Source organism: Sarcophilus harrisii, chromosome 5, assembly GCF_902635505.1.
Source record: "Sarcophilus harrisii chromosome 5, mSarHar1.11, whole genome shotgun sequence".
Taxonomy (NCBI): domain Eukaryota; kingdom Metazoa; phylum Chordata; class Mammalia; order Dasyuromorphia; family Dasyuridae; genus Sarcophilus; species Sarcophilus harrisii.
Genome location: NC_045430.1, coordinates 190,702,482 through 190,727,288, shown reverse-complemented (window position 1 = coordinate 190,727,288; position 24,807 = coordinate 190,702,482). Strand labels below are relative to the sequence as shown.

General features: G+C 36.0%; 2 protein-coding genes across 2 annotated transcripts; one reads left to right on the top strand and one right to left on the bottom strand.

Moving 5' to 3' along the window:
• Positions 1–451: 451 nt before the first annotated feature.
• On the bottom strand, positions 452–7,257 carry LOC100932292 (probable inactive serine protease 37). The gene is made up of 5 exons (XM_003772567.4): positions 6,918–7,257; positions 5,741–5,852; positions 3,571–3,788; positions 2,141–2,279; positions 452–677 (listed from the first exon to the last, which is right to left on the bottom strand). Exons 1-5 carry the CDS (start codon positions 6,949–6,951, stop codon positions 548–550), a joined length of 633 nt encoding a protein of 210 aa, XP_003772615.2. The 5' UTR covers positions 6,952–7,257; the 3' UTR covers positions 452–547.
• An 11,815-nt stretch (positions 7,258–19,072) lies between these two features.
• LOC100934637 (probable inactive serine protease 37) lies at positions 19,073–23,614 on the top strand. The gene is given in 6 exon segments (XM_023505530.2): positions 19,073–19,358; positions 20,061–20,202; positions 20,816–21,036; positions 22,174–22,321; positions 23,404–23,441; positions 23,444–23,614. Coding segments are annotated over 6 exon segments (702 nt in total). The 5' UTR covers positions 19,073–19,324; the 3' UTR covers positions 23,563–23,614.
• Positions 23,615–24,807: the final 1,193 nt, after the last annotated feature.

The window sequence follows — 24,807 nt, the reverse complement described above, 5'->3', positions numbered from 1 at the left end:
AATATCCATAAGTGTAAAATTTTTGACTGAATATTGAAATGGAATTTTTGACATAACAAGTGAAAACAAAAAAAATGGTTAAGTTATTTTCACTAAGTTTAAAATAGATGGAAGAGGAGGATCTCAGTGTGTCTCTAAGTCTGATCAAGGAATTCTTCCTTAGCTCCAACAGTAATTCTTCCACTTTCATTTGAATCTACTTCTACTGTATCCTTCATGGCAAAATGGATATCTGATTAGCATCCTCCCCATAAAAATTCTTTATTTACTTGAACATGGTAATTAAACAATCCTTTTGCCATCCCTTCCTCAGAATCATTTGTTTTCCATCCCTATTATATCTTTCCCACAATTCTTTGAGCCTATTCTAGTCTTTTCATTCTCTTTATGATATTAAAAATTAGATACAATACACTTAAATGATAATACAATGCCATGAAAAGGTTGTTTCTGTGCTCTTGAATGTGATATGCCTTTTAATATAATTCAGTATCACATTGGTTTTGGTTTCCAACAGCAACAAGGCTCCAGAGGCAATAGAGGCAATTCATCCTGTTAAAATTTTTTGGATTGAGAGGATATAGTGGTAAATGTCGTTGATATTAGCCCCCAGGAAACGCCTAATTTTTCTTGCTCTGAATCTTGTCAATGCAGATGACAGCAGCCAATACCACTTCCTAAGAAAAAGAAAGAAGGAAAAGGTGGTCAGAAATATTCTTCTGGCCTTAAGCTGAAACAGTATGTCATAGAACAACTATACAGATCATCATTAGGTTTGAGTTTGAATCCCAATTATATCATTACTAACAGCACAGCTTTGTCTAAAGTATATTAGTGTATTTTTTTATCTTCTATGTGAAGGCTATTTGAAAGTAGGAAAACTCTCTAAGATCTTTTAAAAATCAATTGATTTTATGATATTCTAATAATAGTACCTGGATCCAGGTACGCTGTCTAATCTAATGAGCTCTCCACTAATAATTCTCAAATGGGTATATCCTAGGAATAGGCAAGTATGCAATCCATAAATTTCATTTAATAAAAGATCTGTCTTTTCTTTAATCACCTAGAAGACATTAAATCCCAACCTAGAGATTGGGAAATCTAAAAAAATGACACTCTCCCCATTTTAGTTGTGTGCCACCTTATGTCATTAATTAATGTCCTAAAAGTATAATGTTGTTTAAAATAATATGGGGGAAAGGAAAAGATAGTACAATCAGAATAACATTATAAATAAGAGCATTTCTTGAGTGGTCAAAATTCATAAAAGAAAATAAGGAAACATCTGTATTCTTGGGTTTTAATAATTGGCAAAGTTTAAAAAAAAATCTAAACCAGAGAGCTAATTTGGAGAGTGAGAGGCTAGTATTTATGGCCTGTTTCTAACATAGAATGGAAAGGTAGCTTCAATACTATGTCCCTCACTGTGTGAAATCTTGTTCTAACCTTCCAGCAAAGGTCTATAGAGGATAGAGACAAGCAAGAACAGGAAATTGTGTTATATGTAGTCCTTAAGTAAATGCAATGCATGAAGAAGAAAAAGTCACTGTCCCTGCCATACAAAATTACCAGACAAAATCTCCCTATTTAGATTTAACCAGGGAGAAGGTTTATTTTAAGGTGCTTCTTTGATCAGAAATGATTTTTCTTTCATCAGAATATGAACAAAGCTTCACACTTCTCAAGTTTATGTTGTCTTCTCCAAATTAGTACACGGTCTTATATAGATGGTGTATACTCTATACTATAGAGTATACTACTCTATACTACTATACTCTAAGCTGAACTTCATATTTTTTCGTTGCTTAGGCACAATGTTTCTAAATGTACTGGTGGAGGAATAAATTAGTGAATACCCTTCAATATAAATAAATGTCTTAACAGCTTTGTAGCAATATAATTAAGAAAATTAACATAATGTACTATAATGTGGAGATTTTAGACCAATTTTAAGCTCCAACACCACATGCTAATTCACTGCACAAGCCATTTCTTCACAAAGAACAGAGAGAATAAATGAGTTTGGGTCAGATTTTCACAATTTTAAAATGAGAATGTTTTGGTGAATTCATGAATTCATTCAATTAAACATTGACTTACATGGTACATAAAAGCTAAGACACAACAAAGGAGTTACCAGGTTTCCAAGCAAAATTTCCTGAATGATTTAAAGAATTTCATGTATTTCCTATTCTGGTTGACTTTCCCTACTTCCAATTTCTGACATTTTTTCTCTCCAGTCAGAGGGACTTTAAAATTTAGCCCACGTTGTTTACCTGAAGGAAAAAGAAAAGGAATTTGCAATTTATTAGATGCAGAATTTCTGCCTCCTTCCAACCCTTTCCCCTAATCATCATTCTTTTCCATCAAACTCCTTTTGTGTCCAGACATGAAAAAAAAGAACTCTCTAGAGAGAAGATCTTGTGTATACATAATAACAATAACGCAACATCTTAAAATGTTCAAATTATTTTGTGGTCACAACCTCACATCCCTCAAAAGCCATAGTTTATTTAGAAGCCATTGAAGGTTTTTGATCATGAAAATAAAATGATTAGATCTGTACCTTAGGAAAATTTCACTTATCAGCTGTTAGAAGGCAAAACTTCTTAAACTGTGGATCATGACCCATGATAATCATATGGGTAACTGAATAGGGGATTTGCAAAATTATGATTTATTATCAGTAAATGTTTGATTTGTATACCTATTTTATATATTTATATATCTGGGTCACATAAAAATTTCCCCAGTAAAAAGGAGTTGTGAGTTGAAAAAATATTAAGAAACCTTGTTATAGGGGTACATTCATAGGGGCAAAAGAAGAGAAAGAGGTCACTGATATGCCAAAATATTTGAAGCTATACTTTTTTCATGATAACAAAGAAATGGAAACAGCTGATGCCTATCAATTGGGACAGTGGTTAAACAAATCACGGTATATGCATATCTTTGAATATTTTGTGCCACAAAAAAAAATATGAGGAATTCAGAGAAGCATAAAATTATATAAATTGGTGGCAGAGCAGATACAAGAAAACAGTATGCACAGTGACTCCAACATAAATGGAAAGAAATTTTTCTCCAGAAGCACAAATATGGAAAAATAAAATGGAAAAAAATATGGAAAAAAATTTAGTATGATAGATAAAAATAAATAAAATCATTGGCATTTCTAGAACCTCAGGTACCCGGTTGTTTTGATTTAAGAGAGTCCAAAGTTTTCTCCATACAATTTTGTTATCCAGACACATTTTGCTCTGCTTCTTCATCCCTAAATAATCATTGATGAGAATAGGGTGGTACTAGCAAAAAATGGGACTTCTTGTTAGAAATCCTGGATAAGTATTTTGAATATTTTCAGAGAAACTGGATTGAGAGAGAGAGAGAGAGAGAGACAAAGAGATAGAGAGAGAGAGAGAGATAGAGAGAGAGAGAGAGAGAGAGAGAGAGAGAGAAAACCCAAAATTAAAAAAAAACGAGGTAATTAGTCTATTAGAAAAAATTAACATGGGTATCTTCCTCTTCTCCCTCTAGTTTCCCTTCTCCTTCTAAATAAGCACTCACCACCATTAGATATAGTATGTTTGGTGCCAGTAGGGACATTTTGAGTAGATAGGGACTTAGACTGAACATCATAAAGGACTTCAGGCTTAGACCACAGGATGAGCCTGGAAAAATCTGTGCTGAAGTTATAGCATTGAATAATCTGACTAGAGTTAAGAAGTGACTCTTTTCCCTTCTTAATCCTCCTTATGGAATTTCCCAGCATCATTTTGATGTCTCTAGAAAAAAAAAAGAGATAAAAGCATTGAATCCAGTGGGAGAAAGAAGCTGTTGTTGTTGTTCAGTCTTTCAATCATATCTGATTCTTCATGACCCCATTTGGGATTTTCTTGGCAAAGATCCTGGGAATAGTTTGCCATTTCCTTCTCCCAGTCATTTTTGTCCAGAGTCACATCGCCAGTGAGTGTCTGAGACCAGACTTGAACTCAGGAAGATGAGTCTTTGTGACTCCAGACCCAGCACTCCCTCCACTGAGCCACCTAGATACCTATCTTCTTACCTGCCTTCAAATCAGTTACCTAGGGTCACACAGCTACAGTGTTTGTAGCTAAATTTGAACTCATCTTTCTGATTCAAAGGACTGACACTCTATCCACTCTGCCACCCAGCTATCTAATGAATTTGTAGAGTCACATATATTATGTGAACATAGCCAATGAGGGAATTTGTTTTGCTTGAATACATATTTGTTATAATGACTGTATATGTAAATAGATATATATGTATATATTTATATACACACACATATATGGAGGTAGGTGTTTATACACATATAATGTATGTATGTGTATATGTATAATGCCAAATTTGATGATTTTAAAAATTATGTGAGATCTACCTTGCTACAAAAATTTCATTTGGAAAATATCACTTAGAAATTTTTGTGGATTATTTATTGTATAACCTTTCGTGCCTTTGATGTTCTTCATGTTTTCTCAGTCTTCATCTATGACTGAAGAAGCATAGCTAAAAATGTAGTATCCTGGATTTCTCTTTATCATTGTTCTGGTCACATTGGGCTGGCATATACTTGCTACTTAATGAATGCTACTTGGCTAATTGATATACCAACACTTGCTAGTCCTATGACCTGAGGACTTGGAATATAGTAATATAGTGTATATAGTCTCATTCTGTGTCCTTAATCCATCACTTCTCTGTTTTTTTATTAAAGCTTTTTATTTTAAAATATATGCATGACACCTGCATTTTTGATTTCCTTCACAAGCTAATTGTACAATATTTCAGAGTCTGATTCTTTTTCTACAGCAAAATAATGTTTTGGTCAGGTATACTTATTGTGTATCTAATTTATATTTTAATATATTTAACATCTACTGGTCATCCTGCCATCTAGGGGAGGGGGTGGGGGGGGTAAGAGGTGAAAAATTGGAACAAGAGGTTTGGCAATTGTTAATTCTGTAAAGTTACCCATGTATATATCCTGTAAATAAAAGGCTATTAAATAAAAAAAATATATATGCATGGATAATTTTTCAACATTGGCAAGACTTTGTGTTCTAAATTTTCCCCTCCTTCCCTCCACCCCTCCCCTTGATGACAAGTAATCCAATATGTGTTACACAGGTTAAAATATATTAAATCCAATATATGTATAGATATTTGTACAATTATCTTGCTGCACAAGAAAAATCAAATCAAAAAGGAAAAAAAATGAGAAAGAAAACAAAATGCATGCAAACAACAATGAAAAGAGTAAAAATACTAGATGTAATCCAACTCAGTTCCCACAGTCTGGGTGTAAATGGCTCTCTTCATCCCAAAATCATTTAAAATGGCCTCAATCATGGTATCGTTAATCCATCACTTCTCAATCAGAAGAATCATTGTTTCAATCATTATTAACCGTACACATCTGACAATATGTGTGGTTATTATGTTATACAGAGAATTTACAAAGTTGTTTGTAGCTACAGTGTTGTTGCTTTATAAATTGTTCTCATTTTGTTCTTGTTTGCTTTTATGAGTTTTTGGATGAAAAGAAACAACGAGCCCTTTCATATCTTGAGGAACAGCAACTATCTTACTTAAAAAGGAGGATAAATGAGTTGATTTCAAATGGGTTGACTTATGTCAGACAAACCCAGAAAAGACAGACTAAGGGGGTGCTTGGAAGTGGAAGTTGAAGGTTAGAGCCCCTAAAACTCACCCTAAATAACAGTGAGCAGCTGCTGGTAGACATTGTTGCTGGACTTCACAGGATTTGAAGTGGCTCTCAAAACTTTCATCTTGCTTAGTTCTGTGACCTGAAGAAAATGAAGCTAGTTGGGGTAAGAGAAGAAGGGAAAGAATTATGAGAACAGATTATAAAAAGAGAAAAAAGACTCCATCTATTTCCTGACTCCATCAGGTTTTCTTGATCTGTCCTTGCCATCCCATCTCAATCCTCATTCTAGATTTTGATTGCTCTATTTCATTCTTGTCTTCACTCTACTATCAAATGGAAGAAACAAGAAAGAAGGAATAATAATGGTAGAATGAAGTAATCCCGTCCCACCAAACTCTCTCCAGATACTTTCAGAAGGACAATGGTCTAGGGGAGAGAGTAGAAAAGAACTTAGCACAAGCTTTGAAGATTCAGGAGGGATCCAAGATCCTGAGATTTGTTTTCTTGTTATTAACATAGGAAATGGGGTCACCTGAGGAAAAAGGGTCATACTTTGTAGTAAAATGAGTACAAAGGAGTTATCCCATATGTATCCCCTATTTCTGAGGACAGCAATAAGTATTGAGTAGGAAATGGAAACTTTTCCAATGACCTGGAAATGGAGTACAGGGGTGAATGTGGGGAGAAGCACTTGATCCTTTTTTTTTTTAAAGCTTTTTATTTTTCAAAACATATGCATGGACAATTTTTCGACATTAGCCCTTGCAAAACCTTGTGTTCCAATTTCCCCCCTCCCCCCACCCCCTCCTCTAGATGGCAAGTTGTCCAATATATGTTAAACAGGGTAGATATATGTTAAATCCAATATATGCATATATACAATTATCTTGTCACACAAGAAAAATCAAACCAAATCAGAAACAAAATAAAATGTAAGCAAACACAACAAGAAGAGTGAAAATGCTATGTTGTGAACCACTCTCAGTTCCCACAGTCCTCTTCTGGATGTAGATGGCTCTCTTCATCACAAGACCATTGGAATTGGTCTGAATCAGCTTGATCCTTTTTTTAAAGATAGAACTTGGCAAAGAGAATAAAGGGTGTTCATAAGTGATTCTCTTTCATCCTCATACTTTCCATTCCTACTTCCACTCCTCCCTCTCCCAACTGAGAACAATTTCTTTCTGGCAAATAAAGACAGAAATCCACAGACACTCACCCACAAAGAGAATGAAGAGAATTATGAATTTCATTGTTGTGGTCAGGATTCTCCCCTAGTCATAGGGTGGGGGAGGATAGGAGAACCCAGTCTCTCCCCTCTTCTCTTCCCCTCCCTAATGTTACTACAGAGAAGTTGTTGATCTTAGGAAAGAATTTTTTGTAGGATAGGAACTTGAATCTGAGCAGGGACTTCCAGGGCTCAGAGATTTTTTCTTCCTTTTCCCCCAAAGTAGAACAACCCAGAGACAGGTTATCTACATCTTTCCCCAGAGAAACCTGGTCTATCTTGCCTCCTCATTTACAATTCCTCTCTAATGATAAGGGTCATTTGTACTATGCACACTAGCCCTCCTGTACCCTATTATCACTGACATCTCCATTATCCACATCATCACTGTTGTCCTTAGCAACAGGTCAGACATTCCACAAGTACCTAGCAAAAAAGCTACAATACATGCAAGAAATGAGACAGATCAAAGTCAAACAAGTTGTTTAGTTGAGGGATTTTCAAAGATATTTTGCAAAACTGTAACAGGAGTGGAGGAAAATTCAGATTCCTGCTCCAAGTCTTCTGATAAATAGCTGGGTGACTGTGGATAAGATGTTCTCTGAATCTGCTTTCCCATCATTAAAATGCCAAAGTCTAACTAGATGATTTAAAAAATCCTTTGTGTGAGATCTACCTTCCTATGGAAACTTCACTTGGAAACTCCTATAATTGTATAATTTTTTGTTCTTCTGGCATTCTCCATATCTTTTCAAGGATCTTCAACCATAATTTGAGTATCTAAAAATAGCTAAAAATGCCATAATGTCATAGCCACATTGGACTGTGAGCTCTTTGAAAATAGAGACTATTTGGCTAGAAACTGGAAAATGAGTGGATGCCCATCAGTTGGAGAATGGCTGAATAAATTGTGGTATATGAATATTATGGAATATTATTGTTCTGTAAGAAATGACCCACAGGAAGATTTCAGAAAGGCCTGGAGAGATTTACATGAACTGATGCTGAGTGAAACAAGCAAGGCCAAGAGATCATTATATACTTCAACAACAATACTATACAATGACCAATTCTGATGGACCTGGCCATCCTCAGCAATGAGATGAATCAAATCAGTTCCAATGGAGCAGTAATGAACTGGACCAGCTACACCCAGAGAAAGAACTCTGGGAGATGACTAAAAACCATTACATTGAATTCCCAATCCCTATATTTATGCCCACCTGCATTTTTGATTTCCTTCACAGGCTAACTGTACAATATTTCAGAGTCTGATTCTTTTTGTACAGCAAAATAACGTTTTGGTCATTTATACTTATTGTGTATTTAATTTATATTTTAATATATTTAACATCTACTGGTCATCTTGCCATCTGGGGGAGGGGGTGCGGGAAAGAGGGGGGAAAATTGGAACAAGAGGTTTGGCAATTGTCAATGCTGTAAAGTTACCCATACATGTAACCTGTAAATAAAAGGCTATTAAATAAAAAAAAGAAAAAAAAATAGAGACTATTGTAGTTTTTTCTTTTCTTTGCATCCCCAGTACCTAACACAGGCCCTGAAATATAACAGATGCTTAATAAATAAATGCTAGTTGGCTACCAGATATACTAAGACTTCTAAGTTCCTTGATCTAAAAATTTGAAAGAGATTGTGCATGTAGACATGCTCCTAAGCTCCTTCTTTGCTCTGAGAACCCACATCAGTCCTGTGTGTTCCTGGGATGAAGGAGGTGAACACGTTTTCATGAAGCTTGGTCCCTTTCGGAAGGCGGGCCCCTTTAAGGAGAAAGGCTAGCCAGTAAATCCCAAAGGTACCCCCCCTTTTTTTGAGGTAATCTAAGTTAAGTGACTTGCCCAGGATCACATAACTAATAAGGTCTGAGGTTGGATTTGAACCCAGGTTCTCCTGACTCCAGGATCAGTATCCTATCCACTTGTACTACCTAGTTGACTCCATGAAATCCTCTTTAAAAGGCACAACTTCTCAAGGGAACCAACAAGGTCTTAACAAGACCTCTCCAAATTCCCTGCTTTGCCAAGCTCCCTACATTATTCAGTTATTGCGGGAAAGAAGCCCTATCCCTTGAGTAAGTAAGGACAGGGCCCCCTGGAAAGTGCTGAGGACCCCTTACAAGAAACAGTTTCATAAGGGAGCCTCAGTTAATGATGCAGTTGGGGAGCCTGTCTCTAATCCTGAACACTGTCTCCTCTTAAGTTCTTCTAATTTAAGATTATTAAATCGGTTTTTCATCCCACTTCCCTATGTGGACTCATATTGAACTTTTCAGTCTACTAAAATTCAGAGATCTTTTTTTCAGATACACTGTGGCCTAGTCATATCTCCTCTATTAGACAACATAACTCACCTTCAAGGGCCTCAATTCAACAAATATTAAAGTACTTACTATGGGGAAGCTAGGTGGTAAAGTGGATAGAACACCAGGCCTAAAGTCAAAAAGATCTTCCTGAGTTCAAATATAACCTCTGACACTTACAAGCTGTGTGACCTGAGGCAAATTATTTCCCCAGTTTGCTTCAGTTTCTTCATTTGTAAAATGAGCTAGAGAAGGAGATGGCAAACCTACTCTAGTGTATTTGCCAAGAAAATCCAAAAAGGGATCAGAAAGACATGAATGAAAAATGACTTAACAACAATATTCTAGGCCTGATGTTAACCTTCTTGGGCAAAGAATCTGCTCTTCCATCTAGTCCAAAAAGATCTAAATGAATGAATGAATGAATGAATCTGGAAGGGGAAGACCCTCAGGGTTTCTGGCCAAAGCAGAAATCATTGCTGTCATTACATTCAATCTGAAACAATCAGAACCCAAACCATGATCAAATGGGGCTTGGTGTAGGACCTAATTAGTGTCCAATTAGAATTAGATTGGTTTTTGTTTGGGACTTCATTCTCTGTCTACATTGGATTGGGGATGGCCACTACAATCTCCAGTAAAAGAGTTACTGGATAACTCTTGGATAACTCCTTGGACTCATGGGTTCTAGTCTTAATTTTATCTTCTTCATCCTTCCTCTGCCTTAGCTGAGGCTTCTTCAAAATTAATCTCATAGTTTATCTATGTGTTATCACAGTTCTGATTTCCTTTGATTAGAAATTAGGGGTACTTAAGAAGACAGAATGGGAAGTATTATTTTGGGCCCCATTCTTTTTCATTTTTCATCTTGACCACTGAGAAAGATTTCTGTCTGAACAAAGAGAGAGTTAATGACAATGACTGAGAAAAAAAGATAAATGGAATTGGGAAGAATTACCAGACACTTGTATTGAATTTCTGTGATAACTCCCACACAAAACATGTCCTTTGTGATTTTTCTTCTATAGATGTACTAACTGTTAGGGATCAGATTTGTTTGCAAGGTCTATAGAACATTAGCATCTTCTTCTTCTTCTTCTTCTTCTTTTCTTCTTCTGATTCTTCTCCTCCTCCTCCTCCTTCTCCTCCTCCTTCTCTTCTTTTTCCTCCTTTCTCCTCCTCCTCCTCCTCCTCCTTCTCCTCCTCTTCCTTCTCCTCTTTCTCCTTTCTCCTCCTCCTCCTTCTTTGAGAAACAGAGAGAGAGAGAGAGAGAGAGAGAGAGAGAGAGAGAGAGAAATTTTCCTTTGTATTTGACTTATCATAAGATTCTTTCTCCTTTCATGCCTTCTTTTCTGTTATCTTCCTGATACCTATTTAAGAACAATATGGAATATCATGTAAGAACTGTCCCATGCAATTAATCTATCTCACCTGGCACTTAGGCTGATTGAGGCAGCCAAAGAGTAGTTTGTGGGAGGTCTTGATTATGATCTTGACTTTCTCTTTTGAGGTTCTTCTTGATCAGAAATTACCTTCTGACATGATTCATATCTGTCATATGTACATGGGACAGTTGGATAATTTTTTACAACATTATCCCTTGCATTCACTTCTGTTCCGATTTTTCCCCTCCCTTCCTCCACCCCCTCCCCCAGATGGCAAGCAATCCTATACGTGTTAAATAGGTCACAGTATATCCTAAATACAATATATGTGTGAAGAGCTGAACAGTTCTCTTATTGCACAGGGAGAATTGGATTTGAAAAGTAGAAATAACCCAGGAAGAAAAACAAAAATGCAAACAATTTACATTTATTTTCCAGTGTTCTTTCTTTGGGTGTAGCTGCTTCTGTCCCTCTTTGATTAATTGAAACTGAATTAGATCTTCTCTTTGTTGAAGAAATCCACTTCCATTAGAATACAGTCTCATACAGTATCATTGTTGAGGTATATAATGATCTCTTGGTTCTGCTCATTTCACTTAGCATCAGTTCATGTAATTCTCTCCAACCTTCTCTGTATTCATCCTGCTGGTCATTTCTTACAGAACAATAATATTCCATAACATTCATGTACTACAATTTACCCAACCATTCTCCAATTGATGGGCATCCATTCAGTTTCCAGTAAGAAAGGAATTTTAAAGGGACCACACCCACATCAAAATGAGCAGGATCAAGAGAACATTGAACACAGCAATAGAAGACTATAGATGATCAATTCTGATGGATGTGGTTCTCTTCAACACTGAGATAACTCAGGCCAGTTCCAATGATCTTGTGATGGAGAGAGTCATCTGGACCAAGAGAGAGAACAGTGGGGACTGAGTGTAGGTCACACCATAGTAGTTTCACTCTTTTTGTTGTGGTGTTCTTGAATTTTATTTTCTTTCTCATTTTTTTTTTTTTTTTTTTTACTTTTTGACTGATTCTTCTTATACAGCAAGATAATTGTATAAATACATAGGCCTATATTGGATTTAACATATTTTTGCCATGTTTCACATATATTGGATTACATGCTATCTAGGAAAGGGAGTAAGGAGAATGGAGGAGAAAAGTGAAACACAAGGTTTTTCAAGGGTCAATATTGAAAAAATTAATCTTGCATATGTTTTGAAATAAAAGCTTCAACTTAAAAAAATGTAATAACCCTTCCGCCCCCCCCCAAAAAAAGAAAAAGAAATGAACGAGTTTTCTTCTCTTTTTCTAGGAATTGTATAATTTTTTGTTCTTCTGGCATTCTCCATATCTTTTCAAGGATCTTCAACCATAATTTGAGTATCTAAAAATAGCTAAAAATGCCATAATGTCATAGCCACATTGGACTGTGAGGTCTATTATAGTTTTGCTTTTTTATCTCTATTTTATTTTATTTTATTTCTAGGAAGAGAGATTTCCCCCAATGAGGGTAAGTGGATTTCCCTGAGGCTCTAGGAAGTTAGTGTCACAGTGGCCTCCTTCCTGGTCTTCCTTCTTCTCCACAATCAGTTACCCTTCCCTTCTTTTCATCCTAGCCATGTGCATACCCACCATGTCCTTTATGTAAAAGAGATGCTCCCAAATAAGTAAAAGCGACCCTGTTCACCTGTGTAATACTAATTTTTGTCTTCTGTAGGATTTTGAATCTTCCCTTCTCTGTACAACATTAAGATAGTGACTCCTTCCATCTTTGTGGGACACCAAGAAACAGATACTGATATGTTTAGAGCACTTAATGGATCACAAAGCACTTTATCTTCATTATCTTATTTGAGCCTAATAACAATCTTCTGAGCTATTATCATCATCACCATTTTACTGATAAAATAACTGAAGCTCAGAAAAATTAAGTGACTTGTCCTATATCATCAAAGGTTTAATTGAGGCTCAGGTCTTTTCCATATTGAATATATTGACCTATAAGAAGCATAATTAACCCTGATTTTGTGCAAACATCTTCCCAAAGGAGTGACTAATGTCACACAAAGGGAAGGGGTCAGTGTTACACAGAAGTAAGGGATGTTATTCAGTGGAGAGGGTTGATACATTAGGGGGAAGAACAGGGATAAGGGAAGATGGCCACACACGGAGATCCGGCTGCTCTTTTCTGAGGACTTTCATTTTGGGAGGAAGGAGGAAAAAGCTTCTCTTTGGCATTCATTTCCATGGTGAGACAAGTTTTTCAGACCCGAAATTTATTTCTCTGTTTCCACCACTAACAGTCTACCACTAACATCGCTGATAGATGTCCTCATTGGAATCAGGGTCCTAAGTCTAAAGAATAACAACAGTCCAACACTTTTCCAGGCTCATTGTCCATCTTCCTCCTGCAGCTGGCTGAAAGTCCCTTAGCAAGCAGTTAAATTAAATCCAGCCAGCACCCTCTCTGTCTCATCAGAGGGACAAGATCTGACTATTGCCATGTGGTAGCTCCTTTTTCTCCATCTCCTGACAGTGTGTGCTGAATGCCTGTTGGCTTCTGTAAGTACCCTTGAGAAACAAGGGTTGAATCCGGTAGTTAAATGGCACTGGGGCTAAAATGCTGGACTCCTAGTCAGGAAGATTTGAACAAATCACATTCCTTCTGAGCCACTATCTATAAAATGGAGGTAATAATAGCATCTCCTTCCCAGGATCGTTGTGAGAATTAAATGAGATCATATCAAGAGAGTTCTTTGCAAAGCTGAAAGTGAGATTTAAATGTTTAGCTATTATCCTGTACATAACTTGTTTGTCCCTAGTTATTTGCACGCTGTCCCCTCATTAGATTGTGATCTAGTGCAGAACTGTCTTTTGCCTTTCTTTGTATCCTCAGGTGTTTAGCAAAGTGCCTGGTACATAGTAGGTGCTTAATAAGTATTTATCAACTGACCAACTGGCCATTGTTATTATTATTGGGGGTAAGGGTTAGGCCATAGAAAAATAAAGAAGAATTAAGAAATAAATTCCTGTATCTCTAAGGACAGCCCCAAGAGGCAGGAAAAGGGGGTCAGAAACCAGTTAAATGAAAATCAAAGAGTGTGGAATAAGCTGAGTTTTTGAACATTCTGTAACCATCATTCAGCTGAATTCTGAAACGTGTTTTTTCTTCCAGTTATTCAGCCATTCCATATTGATTGATAATACCACCTCATCTTCCTGAGATCCAGCTCCCAAGCCTGTGTGGGAACCCTCATTCACCCACAATGGGTGTTGACTGCTGCTCACTGCTTCTTACCAGTGAGTTCTTACCATGCTCATGCTCATGTTTCTTACCATGAGTAACTGGAACTTGGGGCCAGTCAAGTTTTAGGAGGCAAAGACTTTGACTGGGATCTCTCCAAACTTAAGCAACATCAAAGAGGTTTTATGGGTTTGGTAAAGGGGAACAAAAAAGTAATTATCAGTTTGCAGGCAGGGTCCATTCCTGAGTTTATTGTGACTTCCTGGAGGGTGGTAAAAAATGAGAAGATGGGGAGAATGGGGAGTGTGGATGTATTCATGCAATATGTCACAGCTAGAAAATTTACTAGAAGGGATGGGGAAAGAAATGTTTGTGGAATTGAGTTCTCCTGTAGAGATGTCCCAAAAAGGATAACCTTCTCCTGGGACATTCAGACTCAGAATTACCAAAGGAAGAATTGTATGGAGGGGGACAGGAAGGAGGAAGAAAAGAGGAGGGAGAGAGAGGGGGGGAGAGACAGAGACAGAGAGAGAAAGAGAAACTTGGTTTGATTTCCCTTCATTGCTTCATGAAGTTGGTGTTTAGTCCTAGGTTTCCTTCTTTCCTAGTTTTTCTCCTCAAAGTGTAGTAATAGAAAAAATAGAAAAAATAAAGCTGAAAAAAAAAAGAGGCATAAAGTAGCAAGAGGAGAAGTAGACTAATTGAAGGAGCAAATAGAAATGGTTATCTTGTGTCTTCTTCTGTGCTCAGATGACATCATTCTCCAGAATGTGAAACATTCCCCTATTCCTTTCAGGTAGTGTCTCTGTGTCTTCCCTGGGAAGTCCATGAAGAATGTGTTCTTCATGGGGCTACAGGAAATCCATCATTCCCCCTGTCAAGTAATTCTCTCCTACTAGATCTTATTTGATCCTCACTTGTGACCAGATGTACAATGTTATTCTAACTTTGCCTCTGTTCTCCCTCTTTTTAGGTTTGTTCTGTTGATTCAGACTCTAACTTCTAAGCATAATACTAATATTCTTTTCCCCCTCCCTACCCCAAATGCTAAGTAAAAAATAGTTTTGATTATCTTAAGTAGATTAAAAAACAAGAATTATCTATAAATGTGTTCAAATGGATCACTGAAATCTCTCAATTAATTCTGAAATATTCCTGGCCATGGATGGAAAGATATAATGGAAAATAAGGCAGAAAACTAGTCAGTGAAGCAGCTTTCTAAGTACCTGATCTCCTCATAACCTTTTTTTGTGGGGAGAGGGAAGGAATCATACCCAATGTCTAGAGAACAATTGAGCAAAAGTGGAAGGAGCAGCAGTGGAGCATAAGGTAGGAGTTATGAATTTCTTTGCTGTCTTTCTGGCAGGAGGTCTCTGCAGCCGCAGCCATCTGTGGAAGGAAGCTCATTGGGATCCTATCCTGGGTTCGTGGGTATGTTCTAACTGGTGATGTGGGCATCTATACCAAGATTTACTACTTTATCCCCTGGATCCAAAATGTTATATATCAAAACTGAAGCCCACTGCCTCTGGTCTCTGACCATCACTCACCAACTGACTCCCTCACCCATGGCACACTGGACTTCTTCCTAATCCTGTTTTAGGTCTCAGAATGAAAGCCCCAGTAGAGAGACCCCTGGCTACATTTGCATATGTGACTCTTCTTTACTTGACTCATATTCTTTCTCTATATCCCCACTAAATAAGAGACTCACACCACAGGCCAATGGCTACTGTAGATGCCCTCTCACCTTCAGTTTGGGGCAATTAAAAAATATGTAGAAGATTCTTCTCACTGCCACTACAAGATGAGTTTTCCCTTCTCTGGTTGTCTTTGTTCTCTACTATGTTGTTCTTTCTATGTTGTACTTCCTACTCACTAGGCAAATATGTCGACAATTTTCTCCCTTATCTCCATATTTAGTGTGAAGCCTTGCCAGATTTCCAAGACCTTAAGCCAGTATATTGGGCAATTAGGTGGCCCAGTGGATAGAGCACTGAGACTGGAATCAGGAAAGCTTATCTTTCTGAGTTCAAATCCATTCTCAGACATTAGCTTTGTGACTCTGGGTGAGTTACTTAATCTATTTGCCTCAGTGAATCTGGGAAAGGAGCTGTTAAACCATTCCAGGATCTTTGCCAAGAAAACTCCAAATAAGTTTATGAAAAGCTAGACACAACTGAACAACAAAAGTGATATATTATGACCAGGTCTTGTTAAGTGACATAATCACAATCTATTTTCAGGGACTGTCTTCTAAGCCACTGTTTACTTTCCTAATCTGCTTTTTTTTTTTTTTTAATCTGAATCCTCTAACTTTAATTGCCAACAGTGATTTTTAAAATGACAAGGGAAAAAAACAAAAAAAAAACTCTACCATTATCGTTTCTTGCCCCTAATTTCTAAATGTTTCACTTAGATTTCTTCTCAAGTTCTCCTTCACTTCCCCATGAATCACCAGCATAGATGGTAGTTAAATGTCAATGGTTTTCAGAGAAGATTCTCACCAAAATCCAAATTGTTAATGGCAGATCAACCATTTACCAAAAAATCACCAGCCTTTAATACTAATCTCCTTTTACTAAATCCAGTCAGTTCTTAATGTAGATCTTTTGACATATATTAGTGTCATACAGTTTTTGACATTACTTGTTATTAACAGCAAACCTACAAATCTCTTAATTATATGAAACAATTTGGAGAAGATGAAAAATGGCATTAAAGATTTTCACAAATTTTCTTAAAATTCATAAAAAACAAGACTCTTGGGGTTTTTTTTTTTTTCCTGAAATCCAGTGTCTCAAGTCTTTGAGAATTGACAAGTGGAACATATAAACTTCATCTTTAACTGGAAACTTAGTGGATGCCCATCAATTGGAGAATGGCTGAATAAATTGTGGTTTATGAATATTATGGCATATTATTGTTCTGTAAGAAATGACCAGCAGGGTGATTTCAGAAAGGCCTGGAGAGACTTACACGAACTGATGCTGAGTGAAACGAGCAGGGCCAAGAGATCATTATATACGTCAACAACAATACTATATGATGACCAATTCTGATGGACGTGACCCTCTTCAACAATGAAGATGAACCAAATCAGTTCCAATAGAGCAGCAGTAATGAACTGAACCAGCTACACCCAGTGAAAGAACTCTGGGAGATGACTGTGAACCACTACATAGAATTCCCAATCCCTCCATTTTTGTCCACCTGTATTTTTGATTTCTTTCACAGGTTAATTGTACACTATTTCAAAGTCTGACTCTTTTTATACAGTAAATTAACTGTTTGGACATGTATACTTATATTGTATTTAACTTATACTTTAACATATTTAACATGTATTGGTCATGTTGACCATGTATTGGTCAACCTGCCATCTGGGGGAAGGGGTGGGAGGAAGGAGGGAAAAAGTTGGAAAAAAGGATTTGCAACGGTCAATGCTGAAAAATTACCTATGCATATATCTTGTAAATAAAAAGCTATAAAAATAAAAAAATAAAGGGAAAAAACTTTATCTTTGTGTTTCAATTAGCTTTTCTAAATGTTTTAGGCTTTTTTTTTTTTTTTTTTTTTTTTTTACAAAGAGAGGTTAGCCTTCTCCACAAAGGGGTTGCCTGCATTTTAGTCAGCATAGAAAGTTGCATCATTGAGGCAATGAACTGACAATAATCCAGTTAATGTCAAAGACTGGCATAATATATCTATCCTGTTATGTCAGGCTGTTACAGGACTGTTACAGGAATTCTTCTCCCTCGAGTCCATCTCCAAAGAAACAGAACAGAACAGTATGCATAATGTGAAGGAAAATGAAGTGACCAGGAATCAAAAGACCTGAGTTCTAATGATGGCTCTGCCATAAATTATCTATTGCTTTTAGGCAAATCTTTTTCTGGGCCTCAGTTTCCTTATATGTAATATGATGTAGCTGGAGTGAATGATTTCTAAGTTCCCTTTTATTTCTATGATCTTCAGCCTCTTCCATAATACCAAAAGGTTGGTTACATACCTTCTAATGTTTTAAGGTTTGTAGACTTACTGACATCTATGAGAAGAATTTAACATATTCCAAAAAATAAATTAGGAACAATTTCATAATAAAACTCCTGCTATATTTTCTGACCAAGGAACAAAACTTTTGTCAAAATATTGACAAAATTATTTTAGAATTGGAATTTAAACATCTACAACCCATTAGAATGGTTGCAATCCAATAATATGCAGTAACTTCCAGTCTATGCCAGATTATTAGCACTCATCACACAGGTATGTATAATGAATAAAATAAAGACAAAGAATTGAATCTTCCATGCTCATAAATCGAACACATTTACTATAACTAGAAAGACCTATCATGGCTAGAAAATAGTAAAAATCTCTAAGAGCATTGATTCAAGCAACTGACACATTGTAGTTGTGAAAATAGCATCACATAGCAATCTAAAAGAAAAATGAATCTAAATAATTTAGAACACTTACTGGGTGTTTCAAAAGAGCTTTTATCAGCTATAGTTTGTATATTTTACTTCTGGTTGATGCTTTGTTATTTTTTAAAGTATCATTTAAAAGACCCTTTTCTCTCAAAAAGAAATAAATTATGGAAAACAAGAGACATGAAAGATAATGTAGTAACGTATTATTGAAAAAGAACTGTCCTTGAAATATAAGAAATCATAAAATCATAGAATTTAAAGCTTTATATCAGACTTTGAGATCCTTTAGTTTAGACCTCAATTTTACTGTGGAAAAAACTGAAATTGAGGAAGTCTAATCATCTTGCTGAAAGTTATACTTTTTAGAAGGACTGGAGAAAGAGCCAAGATTTCCTGCTTCCTAAATCTAGGGTTTATTCTAGCCACAATTACACTGCTTCTGACATATACCATAAGAAAATCCTCTATTGTCAAATGTCCTAATTTTACTTTTAGTGACAAAGTAACTATCTGGCTTGGCCTGGATGTGTCTCAATTCCCACATGTACCCTAGCTAAACTGTTTAAGATACATTTACTGGATGTTGCTCTTGGACACACTTTGAAAAACATTACTATTTTGTTGCTCAGGACAATAAAGCTGATGATGCCTATGGTGTAGTGAGGTTAACAGGGATGGAAAGTCACACTGTCATAAAGAGGGGAGGGTCCAATATATGATATAAATAATTCATATGGTTGGGGGGAAAGTAGTGGGGAAAGAAGAGGGATCACTAGGGGCAATGTATAGATAACCTGCCTCTGGAACGGTCTACTCTGGGGAAAAAGAAAAGAGCTTTGAGTCCTGTATATCCAACTCAGGCTTCTTAGTCTATTGAAAACTTCTTCCCAATATTACCCACTTCTTTGACCCTCTACCACTTAACGGGACATGGGGAGACTAGGATCCATGTCCTCCTGAACTCCCCAGTCTCATCTCTAGAGCAGAACCTTAACACAACCATGAAGTTCATTCTTCTTTTTGCTCTTCTTGTGGGTGAGTGTCTTGAGTATCTACAGATTCCTCTCTTGCCAAAAAAATATTTAGATTAAGAGAAGAAAAAGTAAATATATAGACTATTTATTTATATACTCTATGTAGAGTAAAAGATGGAGAAGTATAAAGTATAGAGACAATTATGAGCAGAGATTTGTATCTACTTTTTATTTCACCTACATTTTTCCCTTTTCTCTCCTTTCAAGTAAATTTTTGTGGGTTCCCATCTTTATCAGGAAGTACCTGGATTAGGGGGAGTAGAAATTATGTATGTTAAAATATGGAAAGAGGAATAAGGAGAATTTGGAGACATTTATGAATCATGATGAATATATCTTGCCTTGTTGCTTACCTCCTCTCAGACCCCTATTTATGTCACTTTTGAAGTTTATTCTTGCCTTGAAAAAATCCTCCTTCCCAGGACTCAGTTTATTAATATGAATCCCATTACTCTCTGCAGAAATCATACTCTTAAACACTGGAAAATGAAATTTAAGACAACTGCTTCTTCTCCAGTCCTAAAAGCCAGTGGTTGATCCCTCCTAACTCCCTAGTCCCTACATTTCTGAGAATGTTTGGAAACACACACATACACACACACACACACACACACACACACACACACGTGTACTAGAAAAACTAAGAACAGAGGATGTGCTTCTTCTGATTCTATAATCTGCCTTCCTTCTTCTTTCTCCATAGGTGCATTTTCCTCTGGTCATAATTCAGAAAAAGAGAAAGATCTTGCCCCTTCCCTGGTCTATAGCAAAAATTATTTCCACTCCTGCATAGCTGCTGTCTTGCACCAACAATCTCTGCTAGCTGCTGCCCAATGCTATTTACCATGAGTAATGGAGACCTCCAACCTTCTAGCCTTGCACTCCCATTCTTCCAGCCTCTCCACCCTGGACTTCTACAAACACCTAGAAAAGAAAATAGATAAATAAATTAGAGAGATAAATAATAAATAGAAAAATATAGTCACACTTGTAATCTGTGCCCTTAATGTTCATTAAATTTCATAGATTATAAATACATATGTTTATAGACAAAATATGTATGTATGTTTTTATATAGATATAAATATATGTGTGTATAGAGAGATATATAAATTTATATAGGTATACATACACATAAATACATAGATTCAGGGGTCATTTGGAAATGTGAAAGGTGAACACAAAGGGTTTTGTTGTTTCATAAGGAAATAGGTTTTTACTGGGTTGTTTTTTAAAGGAGATTGATATTTTCAGTGAAATTGTGAGGATAAAAAAAGAAGAAAAGCCCCCAAGGTAGACTGAACAAAGGAGAAATTTAGGTTTGTTGCATCTGGTTTTGGACATTGAACAATAGAGATGTGATCATTTTTAAACGAAGAAGATGTTATTAAGCTTTTAAAAATCATATACCCCTTTCTTTGCTCAATCCCCCCAAATATCACTCCTTTATCCCCATAGAAACCTCAAAGTGACAGTGAAAAATTTCTCAAACAAATTTAAGGATAGAACAGAACACACTATTGATTCCATCCAGATCATTTATTACTGGAACTTAACTACAGATTCCTCCAAGCATTTCAACAAGCCATCCTTGATCTTGCCCTTTAAAAGCATCAATGTCATCCCTCAGCTCAGCAAGTATACTGACTCTGGCTTGGATAGGAGCATCCAGAATGATGGTGAGTAGTGTGGTCCATCTAGCAGCAGTCTAGTAGTCATTTAGAGAGGGGAGAAGCCTGAACATAGGGGAAGAAATGAAGAAAAAACTCAGCACTCTATAGGCTTTTCTTGCAATCATTTTGTCTCTTGTTAAGACTCCAAACTCTGTCTTTTCTTTCAAAATCTATTTTATCTATAAAAGTTCTGAATTTCTTTTTCCAAGATAAGAACCTCTTTAAAATAACAACGATAACCATCAAAATAACCCAAAATCAATAAAGTGAATTTTACAATTAAGGAGAAGAAAAAGACAAAGATACATGGCATTGTGCATACATAGTAAGAGTGTTCTAGTCTCTCTATTTTAGTAAGCCCTGCCACATTGGTTTTGTGAGACACCCAGTGGACATTTCATAAACTGTGCAGGGCGAATCACCTCCTTTTTTTTTGTAGAATGGCGCAGAATTCCAAAAAAGGGGCATCTGAAGAGAAAGAAATTGGCCAGTGAAGATCACTACCAACTAGTTCCAAATACCCAGAAGGATGAGTCCCTTAGGTTCCTGAAGACGTGAGCTCCTTTTCTACCTGGGTCCCCTTTCTTGGAAGAAACTTGGCAAAATATGATCCATTAAACTCAGCAGGGCTTATCCCAGCAATGAAATGTGTTATATGGATCCTTCTCCCTGAATCACTGAGCTACTTAATATACAGCAAGCACATCAGAATTCTTATATATCTCAGAGTGGCAGTATTAAAGGCAACTCCTGGGCTATTTTAGCATTAGATATAAATATTTTCAATTAGATTTTTAATAGGTAATTCCCAAGTCTTTCCTTTTAAAACCTGATCAACTCAAGTAACAAAATTAATGAAGACATTATCAGATCACATCACTTTCTTGCTCAAAAAAAATGGAAAAATATAACTTTCAAATATGATTCTTGAGGAGGGAAGAGAAATGATAACTGTAATAATGATTTAAAAATAAAAATCTTTTCCCACATTGCAGCAATGCATTCTATTTTTTATATGTCTGAACACAAAAAGGGTGATTATGGTGAAAAGAATCATGGTAATTTAGAGGGAAAGAAAAAAGAGAGGTTGGGAAGGACTGGGTGTTAAAAGCTACTAGACTGAAATTTTTCTCTCTTCTTCAGGAAAGCAGTTTGACCTTAAGAAAAATGTTAAGGCTTCTCTAATCACAGAGAAACAGTGTCAGAAAACAGAACTTCGAAAAGTCAGCAGCAAAAACAAGAAATATGTGAAATTCTTAAAATCATTCAAGAGACTTTGTGTGGAAACTTGGTAACTATCTTATATCTAGTCTCTTCTCAATTTGAAATATTTGATTCTTTAGCCTCCAATAATTTCAAATTTGACTCTGAGTGGTATGAATATTAAAACTTTTGTAGCCTATTTGTATTATATAAAAAAGCTTAATTAGCTCCATGCATTCCTTTTATTAAGTGATTTCAAGGAGGACAATAGCCTTGTAATGTGGCTTTCATTCTATCATTATGTTAAGTTTTGTGTTGGGTTTTTGTTGTTGCTCTTTTTTGGATCTATCAATAACATAAACGATACATGGTTATTGACAAGAAAGAATAAGGTATTGTTATTAATCCTCAAAAAACCTATTCTGGTTGCATATTGTTGATGTTATTGAAGATGGGGAAAATTAAGTTTTCTGGGGACATAGGAAAGGTAAAATGAGACTCAGAGATTAGTGAAATCCCTTATTGGCTCTTGGGAAGATTGATGGTATTTGGAAGACAACCAAAGTGAACTCAAAGGCTGGTGGAAACTTAATTGTGAACAGTCTTATACTTTGAAATAAAGATTCCCTATAAAGTCCTTTTTTCTCTGTTACTATAAAATATGTTTGCATCATAAAATATATATCTTTATGATCTAACATCATCATAACATCACAGTTATCATATGGTATCTAATTAAATTAAAATTTAATTTTATAAATGTTTCTCCCTAGGAGTGAATAACAAAATTGTCCCTGAGAAAGGTCCTCAGGTTTAGGATCCATGATGGAGCTTAGGTTCATACTCTTATAAGCTCCCTAGGGTATCATAATTTCTCAATTTCATAGTTTTAAACAAAAAATTTAAATATATTCTCCTTAGAGAAACTGTTCTAATAAAATTTCTCAAGCCCAGAGGCTAAAATTTAGCTAGGTAATATTAGAATTCAGATTTAAACTCAAGTCTTCTCCTGATTCTCTTAGTATTTTCCCCTTACATCATACTGCTTCTGAAGGGTAAGAAAAGATGTAACTTTGGGACGCTTTTTCCATTCTTAGGAGATGGAGAATCTTTTGCCCAGAAAAAATAATTCTGATCACTTTGTTGTTTTTTTTTTCCCTCTTTTTTTAGGAAGTGGTATTGGCTGCTATCATCTGCAGTGACAAGATTTAGGGGGGAAAGGCTAGGCATTTCCTGGGAGATCTTATCAGTCTCTATATTGATATTTTCCAGTATATCCTCTGTATCCAGAAAATTGTCTACAGGATGAGTCGTTTCTATTCCCTCTGATTTACACTGTTGCTAGAAAAAAGTCATGGGTTGTATATTAAAAGTAATATGACATGAAAAGATATCTGCAGGATCTCATTTTTGCTCTTTCTTCTTCATTTCATAAAGGATTCAAACATACCTTTAAGGAGAACTAACATCTGGTTAAATTTTATTCTCACACAAGACCTATTCATTTAATTTTCCTTACACACCAAATGAAGTGTTTAGTACTTTGCTTTTCTGAGGCATCTGGGAGAAAAGAATAAATCGATATTGATATGATAATGCATCTGACTCCAAGATTTTATACTGCACTAAAAATTTTATTGAAGTGAGAGGTATCAATGTGGTACATACATACTGAGACAGCAAGATGACTGATCTTAGAGTGAAGAAAACTTGGAAAGTCCTGAACCAAGGACTGTTTTGTTTGAACCCTTCAGATCACTTAACAGCATACTGCAGGCAAATCTCCAAGACTTTAGTGTTGGAGCTGATTGCAATCCAGATATTAGTAGATGGATTTTGTTAATAATAGGACCTTTATGCAAATCATAAGGAGGAGGAGGAGGAGTAGAAGTAATAGAAGTAGGTAGTAGTTATTGTTATTATTTTGAAGTAATATTATTGGTAGGCCCTGGTATTAGGCCGTGAGATAGAGAATAAAAGGGAGGAAAGAATTGTGAAATAAAATTCAAAGAAGGAAGACAATAAACACAGCCAAATTCCAGAATCTGAATTACAGCCATAAATGTGAAACTAAGTAGAACATAAACAGTGCTGTATAGTTGCTCAAATAAGATACTCTATAACAAAGCTGCTTAAACTGTGGGTCACAACCGCACCAAACTGAATGTGGGATTGATGAAATTATGATTTATTATCAGTAAATGTATGATTTTTATACCTATTTTTATATACCTACATACTCAAGGTGTCACAAAATTTTCTCTAACAAAAAGGGTTCACCTGTAAAAAAAATTTAAGAAGCTCTGCTCTATAAGATTTGCTGATAAGAAATTAGGATTGGGAGAGGAGAACTATATCTCAAGACCCTCAGGTGGAAGATTTTTTTGGAAGATTGTCTTCAGTCCTCTAGAAGATGAATGACAAATACCACTTTATATTTATATATGCATTTTTGTAGATCAATTCTGTTGGACAATAACAGATTCTAAAAATCATTCAGTTCATGTATTGGATCATCTTGCAGAAAAGAAAAAAAATTTCAAAGCCATCTCCCTGCATCTTGTGCACCTGAAG